General features: G+C 52.6%; 1 protein-coding gene and 1 long non-coding RNA gene across 11 annotated transcripts in view; one reads left to right on the top strand and one right to left on the bottom strand.

Annotated features, from left to right (window-relative positions):
* LOC109502540 overlaps positions 1-18653 on the bottom strand; it is a 112205-nt gene that overhangs the window by 16857 nt on the left and 76695 nt on the right. The window contains exon 1 of one of the 2 annotated variants that reach the window (XR_006582887.1): positions 1169-1359. The exons of the other annotated variant lie outside the window; for it this stretch is intronic. This is a non-coding gene — a long non-coding RNA (uncharacterized LOC109502540). Of the gene's footprint in view, positions 1-1168; positions 1360-18653 lie in introns of those variants that run through there. 2 annotated transcript variants of the gene reach the window in all.
* The window catches only part of SYT6 (synaptotagmin 6), a 60320-nt gene that overhangs the window by 34682 nt on the left and 6985 nt on the right, over positions 1-18653 (top strand). For 5 of the 9 annotated variants that reach the window (XM_019837655.3, XM_019837661.2, XM_023259013.2 and 2 more), the window contains exons 4-6: positions 11719-11839; positions 16472-16643; positions 17859-18009. In XM_019837655.3, the coding sequence (XP_019693214.1) occupies positions 11719-11839; positions 16472-16643; positions 17859-18009 (444 nt within the window). The remainder of the gene's footprint in view (positions 1-11718; positions 11840-16471; positions 16644-17858; positions 18010-18653) is intronic. The other 4 variants (XM_019837656.3, XR_002161199.3, XM_019837657.3 and 1 more) reach the window with 2 other exon arrangements.

Raw genomic sequence — 18653 nt, 5'->3', positions numbered from 1 at the left:
CCTCCTCTCCCAACCTTCTCCCGGACACGAGACAGTGTCCGTGGGGGCAACTGAGTACCTCATGAGACGTTGACATACAGGTGCATTTTGTGAGGAATGGCAGGCTGAGGGCAGAGGGGCAGCACTGGCTGGTTTAAGTGCTCATGAGATGGGTCCCCTCACAATCTGTAATGTTGGCTGACACCACCCACTTGTCTCCTTTCTAGAGGAAGCAGCAGAGGGAGGTACCAGAACAACTGGAAGTTTCACGTTCAAGGCCCAGATAGGTCCTTAGCCCACCTGGTCCTTAACAGCCGGGGCAGAAGGTAGGGTGGAAGGGAGTTAGTGGTGCACGCACAGTTCCAGAGGAGGCTCAGTGACATGGTGGAGAAGAGCAAGGTCGTTAGAGTCGACAGACAGGAGTCTAAAATCCAGACTTGGTCAGTCACTCCGAGAGCTTAGGCAAGTTACTTAACCTCTCTGAACCTCAAGATGGCAATGATTATGGGCTTCTCCGAGGAATGTGGTATGAATGAGATGAAGTAGATGTATGTTAAGTATCCAGGGGCTCCATATCTGTCAGTCTCCTTCTCTCTTGACTTTGGTTTTGATCACCAAAATAAGTAGGTTAAAGGAAGTCGAAGCAACTTCAAAATCCTGGCCAGAGTGTGCATTCTCAACTGGTTCTTGTAAATGGAAAAGGCAATGGTTCTCACCCTGGTGAGGGTGGGGCCCGATAATTTTCCATCTCTGGCAAGTTCCTAATGGTGTTGATACTGTTGGCCAGGGAAACACACTCGGGAAACTACTAAAATTGGAGTATTTACAGAATAGTGTCAGACATTTTTAAAACCCTACCCAGGTTTCCTAAACTCTCTGTTTGGGGGGAAGCATCTTCTTGTTAAAATTTAGCTATCCAGTGTACCTGTGGTGCGTCGAGAAAAGGTAAAGAGGGAGAGTGAGCATGCCATCTCAGGAGGATCTGGCATGGCTTTGATCCATCAGAACCCTTGTTTGCACCCAACAAAAGAGAGCCCTTTCATCATCCTAACTTTAGTTTGGTGGCATTGATATTGAATGACGCTGGTTATGTTCCACGCCCCCGCGATTCTACTAGGGTTTGATCCAGGGCAGCCTCAGAATCCCCTCAATTGCCTTATGTTGCAAACTGAGAATACGTAATAATCACCTGGGAAGCTTCTCAGCCACTCACACACCCATGCCCCAACTTCGGAGGTTCTCTCAGTAGGTCTTGGGCACAGCTCAAGAATCAAGCCTCCACTTCCCCCAAGGGAGGTCCAACACAGGAGATTCCCGTGGTTCCTCAGACCACACGCTGAGGCTCAACCCTGGAGCCATCTCGTCATCCGCAGGGATACTCCTGGACAGACCAGAGGCTGAAGTTAACAAAGGGTCCACTCCTCACACCAGCCCTTTTCACCACCTTCCTAACCAGGTGCATCCCACACAGCTAGGTTGTTCATTCATTCAACAAATATTTGGTGAGTGTGTTACATACCAGGCACTGTGCTCAGTCCTGGGAATATAGCGGTGAGTAAAATATAGAGCCAAGACCAGGGTACGGGAAACAAGGTACCTAGGGGGCAAAATTTAAGGAGGCCCACGTTCTTGGAGGCATGCATGAACCTCCTTCACTTTTCTACCCTGGGCACCTGGTTTGCCTCACTCCGGTCCCACTCTTGGTAAAACAGATCCCCTCCCTGTCCTTCGGGAACACCCAGCCCAGAGCGGGGTGTGGCTTTGGAGGAAGAGGCCTGAGGGATGCCATGTGAAGACTTGGGGGAAAGAATGGTCAAATGGAGAGAGCAGAATACGCAGTCCTGGGAGCAGGGAGACCCTGGAATACTTCAGCTCTTCTGGGAGGGTGAGGAGGAAGGCTTGAACTCTAATCAGGTAGGGCCCTATGGGTCTTGGCAAGTGTTCTGGATTTTTTTTCCTAGTGCAAGGGGGAGCCATTAGAGGGTTTGAAACAAAGGAGTGACGTGCTTCACCTTATAATTTTGAAAGAGCACTCGCCGCCATGTGGAAAGTGGGGCAGGTGAACACAGGGAAGCAGAGAGGTCCGCTAGGAGGTGGCTGTGATTAGGCAGATGAGAGCTGGTTTTGCCCTTGGAGACGGAGAGAAGGGGCAGGCTTGAGACTGAATTTGGAGGTGGCATTGGCAGGGCTCGGTGGTGAGCTACTTGTACAGGAGAGAGGAAGGCAAGCATCGACAATATTGCCTCGTTTCTGGTTTGAGCAGCTGGGTGGATGGAGGTGCCATTTGCCAAGTTAGGCAGAAACAGAAGAGGATGTAAATAGCAGATCAAAGTCCACCTTTGAGCATCTGAGAGATTTTAGATTTCTGTGAGACATCCACATGGAGATGTCAGGTGGGATGTATGAGTCTGGAGTCTAGAAGAGAGGTCCATGAGGGGCCATACATTTGGGAGTCCTGAGAATAGAAATGGGCATTAACATTACGGTTGATCAGAGAGAGAGAGTGTGTGTGTTTAGAAGTGCACTGTTTAGAGGCAGGGATGGGAGGATCCTGCTGCTACTGGGAGGGAGAAGCCAGAGGAGTGGGAGAATGGAAGGAAGTGGGTGGTCCAGAGCGGGATGGCCAACCGCAGGGAAGGCTGCAAACAGAACAGCCACACCCTGGTAAGACCAACAGATTCCTGCGTGTTGGAGCAGGAGGTGGGTGAAGCCCTCCACCCTCCGGTCAATGAGGAAGATAAAGCCCCTGTCACTGGCTCTTCGAGTATGTGCCCTTGGCTGCAACCAAAGCCCTGCCGGCTTGGCATCCCCCCGAGGACCTATTTACAGACATGCCCCTCAGCTGCTCCAGGAGACTAACCCCCTGGGACCAGGGCATCTCCCCTCCTGCTGAGAGCCCCTGTTGCCACTGCCCTGCCCGGGGCAGAGATCAGATCACTCACTGCTGAGATGCCCACCCTTCCCGGGGGGAAACTGACAGCTGTTTGACAGCCACACACCAGGACAACTGGAGGCAAGAAATGAAGACAGATTCTCATCGTTAACTTCATTAATGTGCCATTTATTCCTCTGTCTCATTAATGAAGTGCCAGTGGAAGGACCAGAGCGGGGGCCCTGGCCTCCCGTAGACAAGCACCCATGGAGCAGACTTTCCAGCTTGACCAGGCACTGCCTCCCTCTCTTCTAGAACTTCCCCAAATTCTGCTCTCCTCAAGCTCCTTCCGCCCCCTCGCAGCCCCTCTCCCTCTCCGCCCACCTTTTAAAAAGTCATTAGGAAGAGATCTGTACCTCCCAGTGTGATTCTGACTCACGGATATTTGCCCAAAAGTAATGGTGCATGTGAAACACTAAACCTCTTTTCAAGGGCAGGTTCACGAAGGAGAGGCTGAGAAAAAGTTTGCTAAATAAAACCATCTGTTTCCCTGAAGATGCGCAGATACAGTAACATTTGCCTCCTGCTGATGTACTTTAATCTCTCGAAGGTCCCAGAGACCCAGCCCAGCCCACGGATCTCACCTACTTCCTCACACGTGCCCCACGCAAGCTGGAGAGTCTCCCTCCTCACGGGGGCCATCCCTGGCTCTCAGGGTCTATGCCCTGGAGTCCGTGGAGTTCATTTAAGGCACCTCTATCCTGCCAGATCATTTATTCATATCGCTGCAAAGGCCTTGGAGCAGAAAGCACTTGAGAGAAAAAGAAGGCAGGGATGGAACCCAGAACAAATGGACCCTGCCCCACAGGGAGCCGGTGCATCCCAGCCCTCACATTCGCCCTTCCACCTCGGCCACCCCCAGCATTCTCCCCAAAGCCCTGGAGCCCAGGCCTGAGGAGGGGCCAGGACCAGCGCTCACAGCGGGAATCCTGGCAGCACCAGGAAGAAGCGCCTCACCCCCTTGGCTTCCAGCAGAGAGTGGAGTCAGCCCTGGGGTGCTGGGCGGCACGGTGTCAGTCTCCACTCTCCTCCCCTGCAGCCGGTCACTAGAACCTGCTGACTATGTCTCAGAAACGCCTTGCCTCTGCTTCAAGGCATTTGTAACACTTGATCCCAGGCCTTTAGACCCAGGGGTGATGGGGATCCCCAAGCCAGACCAGGGGAGTGAGGGGGAAGCAATGCAAGAGGAGGGAACAGAACAGCTGGCCAGGAAAGACAAGTGTCATCCAGGACCATCAGAGGTAGGGACAGATTGTTTCAGGCAGTGGAAAGAACCGGGCCAAAGCATGGAGGTGCAAAAGCATCTGGAGGGTTTGGGGAAGTAGGGAGTCATGGGGAGGCAGGATGGTGGGGTGGCTAAAACTGTGGGCTCTAGAGCCCGGCTGCCTGGGTTCAGACCTCAGCTCTGCCATTTACTGGCTGTGTGTCCTTGGGCCAGTTGCATAGCCTTTCTGTGCTTCAGTCTCCCCGTGTAGATAATGGGGACAATAATGGTGCCTATCTTGTAGGCTTACATGAGGATTATATGGCTTAATATGTTTAAGCGCTTGGGACAGAATGGCCCATATTACGGCACCTGAACCAGAATGGCTGGCACAAAAAAAAAGGCAAGGGCCAAATCGTGAAGAAACTTGAATGCTACTCGATTCTGCGTGATTTTCAGGCTGATTCCCAGAAGCTCAAGGAGGTAGGCTGAGGGGCTGAAGGCAGGAGCCCTGTGTGCCCAGGCTCCGAGCCACTGTTTATCTGTTGTATATATTTGTGCTTCTGGATAAAGAAGAGGTTTTCCAGTTCCAGAATGGATTGAAATGGGGAGCCATTGGAGGATTCAGAGCAGGCGAATGGCCCCCCATTTACAGCAAGGAGGGATGTCAGAGGATAGGCAAGTGGAGGTGGGGGTCAGAAAGCTTGGAGGTCCAGGCGAGAGGTGGCGTGGGTCAGAGCGAAGGTTGTGCAGAGGGGAGGGGAGGAGAGGCCCCAGAGTCTGGGGACACTTGGAAGGCAGAACAGCGTGTACAACTGGGTATGGATCCTGCAGGAGGGCGTGGAAGCTTGCTCTCTGGCTTGCTCTCTCCCCCTGCGCTCCTTTCTCCAAAGCCTCCTGAGGTCTCTGCTTTTCTCAGGGAATAAAATGCAAACATCTTTCAAGGCCTCTGAGATCTCGCCCTGCCTCCCTTGGCTCCCCACCAACTCTTCCCCTGCCCTGTCCTGGTCCCCGCTGCTCTCCAGCTCAGCTGCCCCGAACCAGTGTGTCCAGACCCACGGCATGCCTCGCGGTCTCCTCTTCTTCCTCGTGGCTGGCCACCCTCTCCCTCTTTCAGGTCTGATGGCCTTTCCAGCCACTCTGTATAAAGTGCCCCCCCAGCCCCCATCATGTCACAGTTTCATTCACCGCCCTCGGAGCCTCTCTTGCTTAGTTTCTTTGTGTCTCCCTCTCCTAGAATACAGACTCCTGGAGGGCTGGGACCCTGTATGTTCATATCGCGTATCTGTGAACGTTTAGTAGGTGGGTAACCAACGAATGACACCCATGAAATTGGTCTCCCGTGTGGGTGTCTGGATGGAAGGTGACACTGCAGACTAAGTGGGGCAGGAGCCAGGGCGGACTCCTAAGTGGGGGCCGTGAGGCGGATGGGCAGGGCCCTGCCCTGTTCCCAGCCTGCCCTGGGCTATTCCAACCCCCACCCTGCGTCTCACCCTCTAACACACAGACACTCTCGCGCTGCCTCCCTCTGCCTGGAATGTCCTCGCTTGTTTTTCTCTGCAGCAAACTCCTTTTGCTCACTTGCCAGACCCTGTGGAATATCACCGCCTCTGGGCAGTCTACCTACAACCCTGGGCAGTTTATTATTCCTTCCTCCGCTCCCCCACATCTTGCCCACACCTCTCTTAAAACACTGATCAAAGCAACATTTCTCTCCCCTGTCCCTACCGCAAGACTGTGAGGTCTTTATCATATTTGTAATCATAGAAGTAATAATTATAATAGCAGCTAATATTTTCTGAGAGCCTACTCTGTGCCAGGCACCATGCTAAGCACTTTACACAAATTAGTTCATTTAATTTTAACAACAACCCTAAGAGGAAGGTATTGTTATTTAGCCCCATTGTACAGATCAGGAAATTGAGACTTTGAAAGACTTTCAATTTAATGAAAGACTTAAATAAACCGCACTGCTCATAAACATCAGAGCCAGAGTTTGGACCCAGAGCTGCCTGACTCCAAATCCATATTCTCAACCTTGTGCTCATCAGCCAGTATTTACTGAGCACATACTGTGTATCAGGCACTGGGTAAGACATGGCAGGTATGATGATGAGGAAGACTAGACCATTTCTGCCTCCAAAGAGCCCACAATCTAAAGAGAACACAGGATTCGTCACATAATCCCCAGAAGCAACAGGAAAGTTATGGCGGTGACATGGGCTATGGAAGAGGAGGTCTGTGGTACTTTGGGGGCAGATCCCAGAGGAGATGGCCCAGCCCCAAGTGCCTGCCTCCACATCTGACTCAGCTCTCCCCCTCCTCCGTCCCTGATTCCCCCCACCAATTCCAAGCCTCAGACCTTCGCAGAGGGATTGCTCACTAGATGTTATTCTCTACCCATCAGAGCCAGATTGACTTCCACCCTGTCTCTCTTCCAGGCCCCCCTGCCCAAGGGTAGCTTAACAGCACTTCCTGCCCTGTGCTTCAGAGATCCTTTTAGGTCTCCTGTGGCTTTCCTGAAAGGGTAGCGGATGCTTCTCTGCTGATGATGAGAGATTCAGACAAGGCACTTAATGATTAAGAGACTAGAAGTGTTCTCTAAGAGATGGGGGAGCATGGTTCTTACTCTGCCCAGCCTGGATTCCCAAGACAGACGTGGAGGCATTGACACCACTCATTGCCTCTTTGGGAGGAAGAGAAGGAGGGTAGCCCTGGAGAAGAACAAATACACATGGGGACAGCAGGGACTGAAGGAATGAGAGCATTTGGATCTCAAAACGAAGTTGCTGGATTCCTTGCGGCCGGCAGTGGACACAGTCAGGCACCTTTGGACCCTCCCAACTGGCGATGCTGATGTTAGGTCTTTCAGTGTGAATCCTTGGTCTTTTCCGGCTGGCAGGGACAGATCCGAAGGCTAGAACATTTAGAACGATCATCTCATCTTACAGATTGAAGCCTAGAGATGTGAAATGACGTGCCCAAGCTCTTGTGGGCTTGTTAGTGGCTGAAGAATTAAAGCCGGAGTCTCCTGCCTTGTGCTTTTCCCCAGGGCAGCCCACAGATAGGAATTCTCTTCTATGCCTGGGGCTATGTGAGTGCATCAAAGGGAAGGGAATCTTCAGTGAGCTGTTGCAGACAAGAGCAATGGGGTGCAGTGGACGGGACTTTGAGAATCTTACTGACCAGTTTGCACCTAAGGACAGACTTCTCCAGGAGCCCACACCCTGGCTCTCCCTATGCTGACAGCAGGTCTGCTCCCTCCAAACACCAGGACTTAAAGCCAGCTGCTACTGGGCCCGGATCCGCCCTATCGGCCCATAGGTTAGTAGTCGAGAGAGCCAAGTCAGTCTCTGCCAATTTCTGGACAGCAATGACCTCTCCATCACTGGGGAGCGCATTACCATTCAGGGGCCCTAAGGCAGCCTCCCCTGACAGCAAGTGAAGATGAAAACAATAAAGTGTGAGCTGTTCCACAGCCCCTGGTCACCCTGGTTTTATTAAAGCCAAAGTCTCAAGCATCACTAATGAGGATAAAAGGCTGGCGGGGAGCATAGGATCTGGGGCTGAAGCCTCCAGAGAAAGGGGGTGGGGCAGAGCCAGGATCTGGCAAGGTGGCCCGAGGGTCCAAGCTGGGGCCCCAGCTTTCCAGAGAGGGAGGTGGCTGCCAGGAGGTGCTGACTCTGTTTGCTTGGCCCCCATCCCTCTATTTACTCAAAAGTAACCTATTTATTTTCATATCTCAGATAAGCCAGTCCTCTGCTGTGTGTGTGTGTGCAGGGGAACATTATCTCCCTTGATCCGTTGAGCCAAGAGCAGCCAATGTGCAGTCAGGCCCAATGAGGCTCAGTCACCCACAGCAGAAGGTCCTGGAACTAGCTTCTTGGCCTCTCTTTTCTTTCTTCCTGCCAGTCATGGGGGGGATCTTGGCCCGTTCCCTTTACCAGTGATGGAGAAGGAAGTTCACAGTTGGGAGCAGGGACCAGGGTTGGGGTTAGGGGCCCCCACAGGATGCCGCAGACTCAGCCCCCTGCACGCTCCCCAGCTGCCACAGTCCTGTCAAGAAAGGGCACCCCTGCCGAAGAGGGGCACCCTGCTGGGTTGGTGATCCCCAGGAAGGAGCCATCCTTGGGACCAGTGCATAGAGCCCCAAGTGATTCCATTTGCCATGAGAGATGCCCCACACCCCAGGCCATAAACAAATCCACTTGGACTCTCCCAAACAACACAGCCCTCGAAAGTGCCACTTTACATTGTAGGGGAGCCGCTCCCTTCAGAGGGGCCACAGGATTCCTTCTCAGGCCCTGCCTTGATTGTAACATTGACACTGAGGACCACTCTGTCTGGGGCTCTCCTGGCTGAGATACAACCATCTGTTTCTACGTGCATTCATGCAGCTCCTCTCATGCTTGGCCACCTCTGAAGCTCGAGTAGGTGTAAAGCAAAGCCTGGCCCCAAAGGGCCTCCAGTCACTAGATGCTAGTGGGAGGGCACGGTGGCAGCAGAGGGGGGACTTCGTAATGCGTCTGAGGGGCTCAGGGGCAGAAGGTGCTGCAGGGGTGTGTTGGGGGGGGAGCAGAGGGGAGAGATGCTCTCTGTGGGCTGGACCTTGGACGAGGACCCCTGCAAGATGCATAGGTTTGTCCACACAGAGACAAGAAGAGGCCCACTGGTCTTGTGGAGCAGGGGGAGTGGCCTAGAAGAATAGGGAGAAATAATCAAGTGAGGACGTAAGACAAGACCCTGTTGCTGAGGGTCCTTAATGCAAGCTAAGAAGATGGGCTTTGATTCCAGAAGTGGAACAAGGGGAGCCACTGGGGGTGTTTGAGCAGCAGCACATCTGTGTAAATCTGGCACCAGAGCACTCACTAGGCATGTGACCTCGGGCAAGCTACTTAACTTCACCAAACAGTCCTTTTCTCCTGTTTGCAGTGGGGATAATAAGAGCACGTACCTCGTAGGGCTGTGGCAAGGCTTCCTGAGATCATTTGGCTTTGAAGGACTTGGCACATGGTAGCCACGCAGGAGTGTTAGTTCTCATTGCTGTTGCTGAGTTGGAAAGGCTTCTCTAGCTTTGGGCAGGAATGAACTGAGGAGGGTTATATGGGACATGAAGAGAACTGGGGGCCCCCTGGTACCTCAGCGCCTGGGTCAGAGATAGGACTTTCAGCCAGGTGCGCTGGGGACCTGCTGCAGGAGGGGACCATCACGCTCCCTCGACACCATGTCGCAGGGCCGTTTCCTGTGTCTCCCTCCCTTCCTGGACTAGAGGGCTAGGGAGACAAGAGACGCCCCCGAGGGAGGTGGGGATCCTGGCACCTCATTTTAACTGGTGACACCCTACTAGACCGTGTGCGTGTGAGGGGGAGACTTTCTACTCTCCACAAAGCACAGTGCCTCCGGCAGGTTCTTGGTCAACGTGAACTGACAAACAAATGGACAGCTGCAGGAAGCTGTGGAGTAAGGTCTAGAGGAGCCAGGGTCACCCTGAGGTGCTTCCTCAGTGAGCTGGAAGGTGCTCCAGGATGGAGCGAGTGCAAGGAGCACTCTCCTAAGAGTCGGGAGTCCCGCTGTGTCTCTCACCAGCTGTGTAAGCCTGGGCAGAGCTCTGAGATGGGAGTTTGAACCCTGAGCTCTCCGTCTGCGAAGTGGAGGGGATGGTGACAGCACTCCCTGCCTTGCAGAGTTCCTGCAAACACAGGAGCTGGTGGGTGTTGGTCTGGGGTTGCTGGGTCCTTGGTGCCACAGGGTTCTGTGTGCTGGAGGGGGTCCCGCCTCTCCAGGGTGTCCAGCTCTGCCCCAGCCAGACCCCCTCCTTCGGCTACTCTGGGATTTAATTGTGGGGCGAGTAAAATTACCAAGACAAATCTTGGGCTAGGGCAAGTTTCCATCTAGAGGAGGGCATGGGGCCCACAGGCTCAGGAAGGGGTTGGGAGTGTCTTACATTATTCTCCAGTTGGGCCCAGGTATCAGGTGTCTCTAGGAGTGCACAGTCAAGGGGAGTTCTTTGTCAGAAGGGACAAAAGCCTTGCTGTCATCCTTGACTGCTCTCCTTCTCACAAGTGTCCTCCTCAAGGAGGCCCTCCCTGGCCAGCCTGTCTAAAACGTCAAGAGCTATGGCTTCCCCGACGAACATTAACTATCTCCTTTACCTGCCTTACTTTTTTTTCCTCCTTGATACCTTTTTTTTTTTAAGTTTTTATTTATTTATTTTAAGAGAGAGAACACGTGCATGACCGGGGCGGGGAGTTGGGGGGGGGCAGGGGGAGCGGAGAGAGTGGGAGACAGAGAATCCCAAGCTGTCAGCGCAGAGCTGGACAAAGGGCTCACGCCCACGAACTGTGAGATCATGACCTGAGCCGAAATCAAGAGTTAGATGCTCAACCCTCTGAGCCACCCGGGCGCCCTTCTCCTTGGTACTTTTTACTGACTTATTTACCTTTGTTTCTTGTCCTTTACCCCAGTAAAAATGTAAGCTCTGTGAGGGCAGGGGTTTTTGTGCATTTTGTTCTTCCCCAGAACAACACCCCGCACACAGCAGGTGCTCAGCGAACATTTGTTGACTGAACGAATGACTGAAGGAGCGGATGGCCCCATCTGAGATCAGAGCCACCCCCCCAAACCCTGCCTTCCTCCTCTACCTGGGGTGGCGGGGGGGGGCACCAGGCCAGCCCCAGGACCTCAGGGCAGGTTTCAGAGCAACAGCATTCTCCTTCATCAAGTGGGGGGCAGGAAGAAGAAGCAGTCCAGGAAAGAACTACGCAACTGACAGACAGACGTCTTTACCCTGTTTGAAGTTTTCCTCTTCCCTGTTGCTCAGAAACTTCCTAGGATTAGGACCCCTAGGAGAGACAGCAGAGCGTGTACTCTGCTGGGGTCGTTTTTGAAGGATGACCACATTTAAGGAAAAAGGACAAGGTGGATCCGAGACCTGGCACAAACCTGGGACGGGGAGCGTACCCCCCTCAGTCTGCGGCATGGCCAGCTCTGGGCTCGAATTCCAGAATTCCCAGAAGGCCAGAGTGAGGTCGCGATCCCTGGGGTTTCCACACTGAGGCCCGGAGGCGAGAGAGCCGGGTGGGTCTCCAGACAGGCGAGGAAGTGGAGGGACTGGTGAGGAACAGCTGAGCTGAGGGCTGGAAGCAGACATGCTGGGAGAGAGCACCGGATGGCCGAGGTGGGTCTTGTGCAGGACACGGTCATGACCACGAGCCAGGCAAGGGGCTGGGGTGTGGAGTCAAGGGGACCAGTGACTCAGAAGGGCGAGCTGGAAGGGAACAGGGCCGGGCCACAGAGGGGCTGCTGGTCCCGAGGCTGCAGCTGAGGGGCACATGCAGGGCCAGTCAGGACAAAGCAGGACCCTGAGGTCCTTCCAGAATCCGAGCAGAGTTCAGAAGGAACAATGAAAGGGGCAAATTCTACTGAAGAGGCAATATCGTGATCGTTTAGTCCCAGCTACTCCCAGCATGGAGGCCAGACCCTCGGGTCCGACAGACATGGCAGTCTGCCTCGAAGAACATTCTCCTGGGCCCCAGAGCGGCCTGCAGCAACTTCCCAGGGGCCTGTGCACCCCTCATCTGCTCTCTCGTCTGCTTCTTTGCAGGAAAGCGTGGACCTGGGAGAGATCATGTTCTCGCTGTGCTACCTGCCCACAGCAGGCAGGCTCACCCTCACGGTGATCAAATGTCGGAACCTCAAGGCGATGGACATTACAGGCTATTCAGGTACCTCTCCTACCCAAGTAGTCTGCCATGTGGCCTTCCAGCCACCCAGACATTAGGACTTGGAAAGGTGTTTAGAGAGAAGGGAGAACTATCAGTGTTCTTTTTTTTAAATGTTTATTTTTGAGAGAGAGACAGAGACAGAGAGCATGAGCAGGAAGGGGCAGAGAGAGAGGGAGACACAAAATCCAAAGCAGGCTCCAGGCTCTGAGCTGTCAGCACACAGCCCGACATGAACCCTGAGACTGTGACCTGAGCTAAAGTCAGACGCTCAACCTACTGAGCCACGCAGGTGCCCGGAACCGTCAGTGTTCTTAGAAGAGAAGCCCCAACTCTGGACTTGAATTCCAGTTCTGCCACTCCCTTGCTGTGTAATGCTTTGATTTTCTAATCCGAAAAAAGAACTTACACAGTTTGCTTTAAGGATAAACGTGTTGATTCATGTTAAGTCCTTACAGTTGTGCCAGACACACAATAAGCACTCAGTAGATACTAGCTACTCCCATCCCTCTTTCCCTCAGAGGAGGCGGAGAATAAGGAATAAACACAGTGGGAGAAAAAAAATAAATAAGGAAAATTTTTCTAGTTATAGGAGACCCCAGGACTTTGAAGGGTTATGTCAAGTTTGAGTGTGTAAATGTTTGGAGGTCCGCACAGCCCTGTGGCGGCCCCGAAGACCTAGTCAAAGGAGCGAGGCCGCTGAAAAGCAAAGTGCATCTGTATTTGAGTTTTTCCTGCAGGGCTCCTGGCCCCAGCCTCCGTGCCAGGAGAGCTGCTAAGTAGAGCAGGAAGCATGAGTCCTCTTCCAGAAACCGAGGAAATGCTTGCTTGGGGCAGCTATAGAGCCAGGTCCTTTCCCATGACAACGTTGTTGTCAGAGAAGGTATTTGAGTTTTGATAAAGCAGAGGAGTAGCGTGGGTCCCAGGAGCCTCCTTCCCCCATCTGCTCAAATTAGCCCGAGAAGCGAAATGGGGTGAAGTGTCCCAAAGAGCAGACTTACAGAACAGTCTGAGCTGCGCTCAGAGTTACAAATGGAGGAAAAGGCTTGTTTTCCAAGACCCATCACCCAAGAGGCGCTTGTGATGAACCTGGTTTCCAGTGGAAAACCACTCCAGAGGTGCCTCTGAACCTGGGTGGGAGTATACGGGAGGTTTTCGCTTTTATCCATTAATTATTTGTTTCCTGGAAAACTCCTTAGTATTGTCACAGGGGCCATAAAGAGGGGACGGTCCAGCCGCGAACATCTGTGCCCAGGTGCAACCTGGTGTAGGTAGAAGAAGATGAGGTATCAGGCCCCGAAAAATGAGGCTTTGAGGAAAGACGGTTGGAAAACACTGAAGTAATGTGTACTTCTTGCCGCTCTGAATCCTTCGGAGCCTCTGCTCCCAGCCTCCACTGTCTCTGGGCGGCACTCATGTCTTCCAGACCAAAAGCTCCCCAAGATGGCACCCACCCTAATGCCTCTCCTTCCACTGAAGCTACCACTGCACTTCGCAGGGCGGGGGGCAGGGGGGGTGGGGAGTTGTGGTGAGAAGCTTAAAGAGCCTCTCCCGACATGTGAAAAGCTCTTAGGTCCCAGCAAGCCAGCTTCCTCCAAAAATACAGCCAATGTAGATTTCATTTTAATATCAAAATAAGTGCGTGCCAGGGACAGGAATTCACCAAGGACTCTCCAGCCTGCCGAGGGAAATAGGATTTTGCTGCCTAAGTCCCCACACTATCTTCTCCGGTGTAATTAAATTGATGTGCTAGAGAGAGAGCTTATGCTGAAGCCACTGAGGTAATCATAACGGCCGTTCCACATCAGAAGGTTGTGGGGGAGAGATTTTTTTTCTCACACCAAATCCTAATCCCCCTCTCGCAACTGACCCTCTTTTCCACCTGGGTTTGGAATCTGGCATTAAATCTCAACTTGACGCGGAACATTCAGGGGTCCTCTTTTTGTCAGAGATTTCTGTCTATTTGGTTCACAGATGTAAGCAAATGTCTGGAACGGTGCATGGCAACACAATAGGCATTGCATAAATATGTTTTGAATGAGTGACTGAATGAATATGTAGCATGAGGAGCCTTGTCAGCGGGTGATACCGTGGGGGCATACGTGGCAGGGGCCTCTCAGACTAGATCTCCTGTTTTTGAGGATGAGTTTGAGGTTGCCGTCAGCTCAGACTGCTTTGATGTTGGACTAAACCAGGGGGCGAATAGAGCTTATTGCCTGTTCTTGATTTCTATGCCATCGACCCCTGAACCCATGGGTCTTCCTATTCTCCTTGATTTAACCAGTCATGAACCAATTCTCTAAGCCCACACACTGCAATGATGACAATGAAGATAACACAGAATAATAATAAGGGTCCGGATGCCACAAAACCCACCCATCTCCACCACATCCGGTCTGTACTGATTGGAGTCTAGTGGTTTAAAATGTAAACTTTGGAGACAGACAGACCTAGGTTCAAACCTGAGGCAAGTTCCTTAATCTCTCTCGCCTCAATTCCCCTACCTATAAAAGGGGGTGAAGATGATAAATATTTTATGGGGGTGGGGGGAAGTTTAAAACACATGATGTACATAAATCTCAGCACAGTGTCTGGTAAATGCTGGACTATGATGGCTCTCACGACAACGAGGCTGAAATACACTGCCAGCCTTCGTGCTCTCTCCCTCAGCCGCACAGCACATCAGAGGCTGTTAGAGAGGAAACAACTTCCAAGGTCTTGTGGAGCCAGCACTCCACTAGAAGCCACAAATTTTTGCCCCAGAGAATCCAAAGAAACAGTCATCTCTCCGCTTAGCCCCTTAGACGGTCATAAGATTGATGATTTCTTCAAGGGAAATACACCCACTGAAATTTGTAAATGGACATACCTCGGAGGGGTAAACAGAGTTGGGGAAAGAAGCTGAGAATCTCCCAGTCGGTAATAAGCATTTGCCTAGTGGCCATTGGGACAGGTGGCTCTGCCATATTTTTCCAAGCCTGGTGACATGGGAATCTGTTGTCTAGGAGGTACATGGAAATGGGCGTGGCGGCCAACAAGCCAGCACTTGAACGGCCTCAAGCCTGAAGACACTTTCCAGGGCAGCCTATACCTTATGGAGTCTAGAAGTTGCCACGTTAACGACAGGTCTTGGGGCAAGCTTTCCTACCTGACCGCCTGGACCTGAACACTGTCCTGGGCACATCCCTAGACAACAGAGCCTATAGAAACCAGAAAGCTGTCTCACAGAGGTTCTAGGAACTCTGCCTTCCTTTTTACTGAAAACATCCCCAAGAGAGGGCCCTTCCAAACGGGTCACTGGAGACGGCGGGTTGATTAAACACCTACTGTTTAATCATGGTCCCCCCAGAGCCCCCATAAACCTAAGTGCCCCCAAGGTTAAGGCATAGCTGCCGCTGTCACATTGGTTAGTCGGCTGTCTCTAGCTTCTGCATGGTGAGGTGCCCCAGCTGCCCCCTGAGCGATGCCCGGGGAGCGTGAGGGCCTGGTGGGTGCTCAGGTGCCCAGGAGATAGAACTGCATGCCTGTGCATCAAGGCGCCAGGCAGTGGCTGGTTGGCCCACAGCTGCTGACAGATTCACATGAACCCTGGCTTCTGGGCAAGAAGGTGTCTCGGCACATCAGCGTCTCAAAAGCTGTTATTACCTGTGAGTTGCCCTCCCGTTTCTTGAGCTGTGCGGCATAAATAACAATTATGATGGTGTCTAAGACACCTGTGCTATGAGATACAATAGGTGTCACTTCACTTGGATGAGTGGAAAATTTCAGGGTAGAAGGATGACCACAAAATACCTATTCAGAAAATGAAAGAAGAGACAGGGATGGGAGACACATGGAGGTTCAGTAAAAAGACATCTCCTCTGGGGATGGAGAGAATCCAAGATCCCCCTGAGAAATGAAATGTCAACTGGTTGCCCCGAATCTCAGGAAGCCGCCTTACTCACAGCCCCCGCCACAGCCCCATCCTCCTCCTCTGCCCAGAAGTGGGCAGGAAGGGGCTTCCGGGGAAGCAGACAGCAGGGCCTTTCTTGATGCCAGCTGGAAATGAGCTTGTTGGGACAATGAGACCCATAATCCTGTTGTCAGGTGGGGAGGACAGGACCAGCGTTGTGATTGTCGCTGTTCATTTACTCTGACACGCTGCTACTCCTTGGGTGTCATCGACGTCTATTTTTACTCCCTTATCCTTTGGCTAATAATGCTGACAAACCCCCAGAGAAAAGGACTCCAAGTCGGGGAAAGGAACCGAGTGCCTTGTTCAGCTTCACCACCCTTTGGAGCCAGCCGGCCATCACGGAGCTGAGATTTAGGGCCGTGATCTGCATACCCATGGGCAGGTGTCCTGTCTGATTTGAGGCCAGCTTCACCATTAGCGAAAGTCCATTAGGCACTCTCCCAATAATCCTGAGGTCGCTAAAGACTCTGTGTTTATTAAGCACGAAGTGTCCTCAGAGACAGGTGTGCTACATAAATACAAGGTGGTTTAATTATCTTAACAACCCACTGATACCGTCTGATGAGCAACAGTAGGTCTGTGGCTTCCGTCCCTCTGCTGCAAATGATGTTCGAGGACATCTGGTTAACATGCTCCCTAACATGCCCCTTTCCCTTCCCATCACCCCTCCACTGGCACAGATCCATATGTCAAAGTGTCCCTGCTCTGTGATGGGAGGAGACTGAAGAAGAAGAAAACGACCATAAAGAAGAACACTCTCAACCCTGTCTACAATGAAGCCATCATCTTTGACATCCCCCCAGAGAACATGGATCAAGTCAACCTGCTCATCTCGGTTATGGATTACGATCGGTAGGTGCTGGTCCCAGAGGGCCACGATTCCCTGCCTCTCACGCCCACACCAATGCAGCACAGGGTGTCCTGACCTTGGACCCTGTGGTTCAGGGCTCGGGATCCCATTGGCCTCAAATATGGCTCCACCCAAGAAGGGTGCAGAAGTTTGAGGAAGAGTGTGGATTCCCCTGAGCAGAAGCTCAAGTTTTGCTTCCCAGCAGGGCCCATTTCCATCAAGGGCCAATCTACCCGTTAGTTTCCCTGAATTTGCCCCTGACTACTCCTGTTGCTCTCCCTGCCACCAAGTCCTGTCATCTGTCCTCTAAAATGCCTCCCTCCTCTCCATTTCTGGTGCTGCTACCACTCCCACTCAGGGATGGCTGTGCAGCGTCCCAGCTGCCCCCTGCCTCCATCACGCCCTGGCTCAATCCTGCCAACACACTAGAAGCACGCCTTCCTAAAAGACTACTTTCTTTGGCACCTACCCTTCTCAAGAACCATCAATGGCTCCTGTTATATAGGCTCTTCCCCTAGCTTCTCAAGGCCTTCCAGAATCTGGACCCAACATATTTATCCAACTTAATTTCCCCTTTCTTGGATATATTTCTTTTCCACTTATCCAAATCCTCTCTTCCATCAGGGCCGGCTCAAAAATATTTTCCAACCACCCCAGCCACCATGACACCTTCTCTCCAGGTGTCACTCCAGCTGAAGGAAGAACAAAAAAAACATGCAGTAAACCCTCCATCCAGGATTTTTAGCACAAGTTCTCAGGCATAGTAGGTGCTCGCTGAACATAGTTAAGTGGTGATTGATGTTCTTGCTGAGTGAATCAATCACATTCTAGCCTTTGGGGGTATGGAGAAAGAGTACTCAGAGCGGGGTGATTTATTTCCAAATGCTGAGATCTCAAGCAAGGCTGTGATGTCCTAGCAGAGTCCAATAAGGGACGAGACTTGAACTCTCCCATTCCCTAAAGTCAGGCCATCTGCCCACCATTTCCTGTGATTCCAAAGCAGTTTGTCACTTTTTTCTCATCTCTCTGTGTCAGTGTCCACCCAAGGAGGGTGGGCAAAGTTTCACTGCCGCCGGCACCCCGAGGCCCTGCCAAGCATCTGTTTTCAGAGCTCAGCATTCTGAGTTAGATCTGCTGGGCAGAATCCCAGCCCCCAGGACCCCCCTTTCTGACAGCGTGTCTGGTCACCAGCGCCAGGCCCTTTGTTTCTCCCTCAGAGTGGGCCACAATGAGATCATAGGAGTGTGTCGTGTGGGGATCAATGCCGAAGGCCTGGGCAGGGACCACTGGAACGAGATGCTGGCGTACCCACGGAAGCCCATTGCACACTGGCACTCCTTGGTGGAGGTAAAGAAATCCTTCAAAGAGGTGGGTGAGGTCGCGCTTGGCCCTTGGCAAGTTTGCCGCATGGCAGCGTGGGCTGGAGAATGGCAGTCGGCGGCTGTACGACCTCGCCTTCGTGGGTCCTTCCCGGGGTGTGCGGGGGCTACGTGCTTCTCACCCAGTGCGGAACAGGCAGGAAGGAAATGGAGGAGGACAGTGGGAAGCTGCCTGACCAAAAGCCTCTGATGTCGAGCATATTGAAAGCGACACTGAGTTCTAAACGGAAAATTAGAACTTGGAGGAAGCCTTCCCAGCAGCTCCACTGTGCCAGGCCCAGAATGCTTTCACGAAGCCCCCGGGGCCGAGTCAGTCCTTTGGGAGAAAGCCCCAAGAGGCTGAGATCAGAATGTGGCCGTGGAAGCACTAGGTTCCCTGAGGCTCTAGCCAGGTGGTCCCAAGGCAGTCTTCATTGCCTGGATGCAGATGGCCAGAGATCAGATCCTGCCACCACGAATGCTGGTTCTCCCGTTGTTGGACGGAGTGTGGCTTCAAGGCGGCACACCGTGTGACCGCATCCTAACAGAGATATGATGGATGGAGCACTGCCCAGGAGTCCTGAGCCCTGGGCTCCAATCTTGGCCCCTTTGGCCTTGCTGTATAATAATCTGGAGCCAATCATTTCTCTCAAC

Source organism: Felis catus, chromosome C1 (assembly GCF_018350175.1).
Source record: "Felis catus isolate Fca126 chromosome C1, F.catus_Fca126_mat1.0, whole genome shotgun sequence".
Taxonomy (NCBI): domain Eukaryota; kingdom Metazoa; phylum Chordata; class Mammalia; order Carnivora; family Felidae; genus Felis; species Felis catus.
The sequence above is the reverse complement of the archived record's forward strand: the minus strand, read 5'-3'. Positions and strand labels throughout refer to the sequence as shown.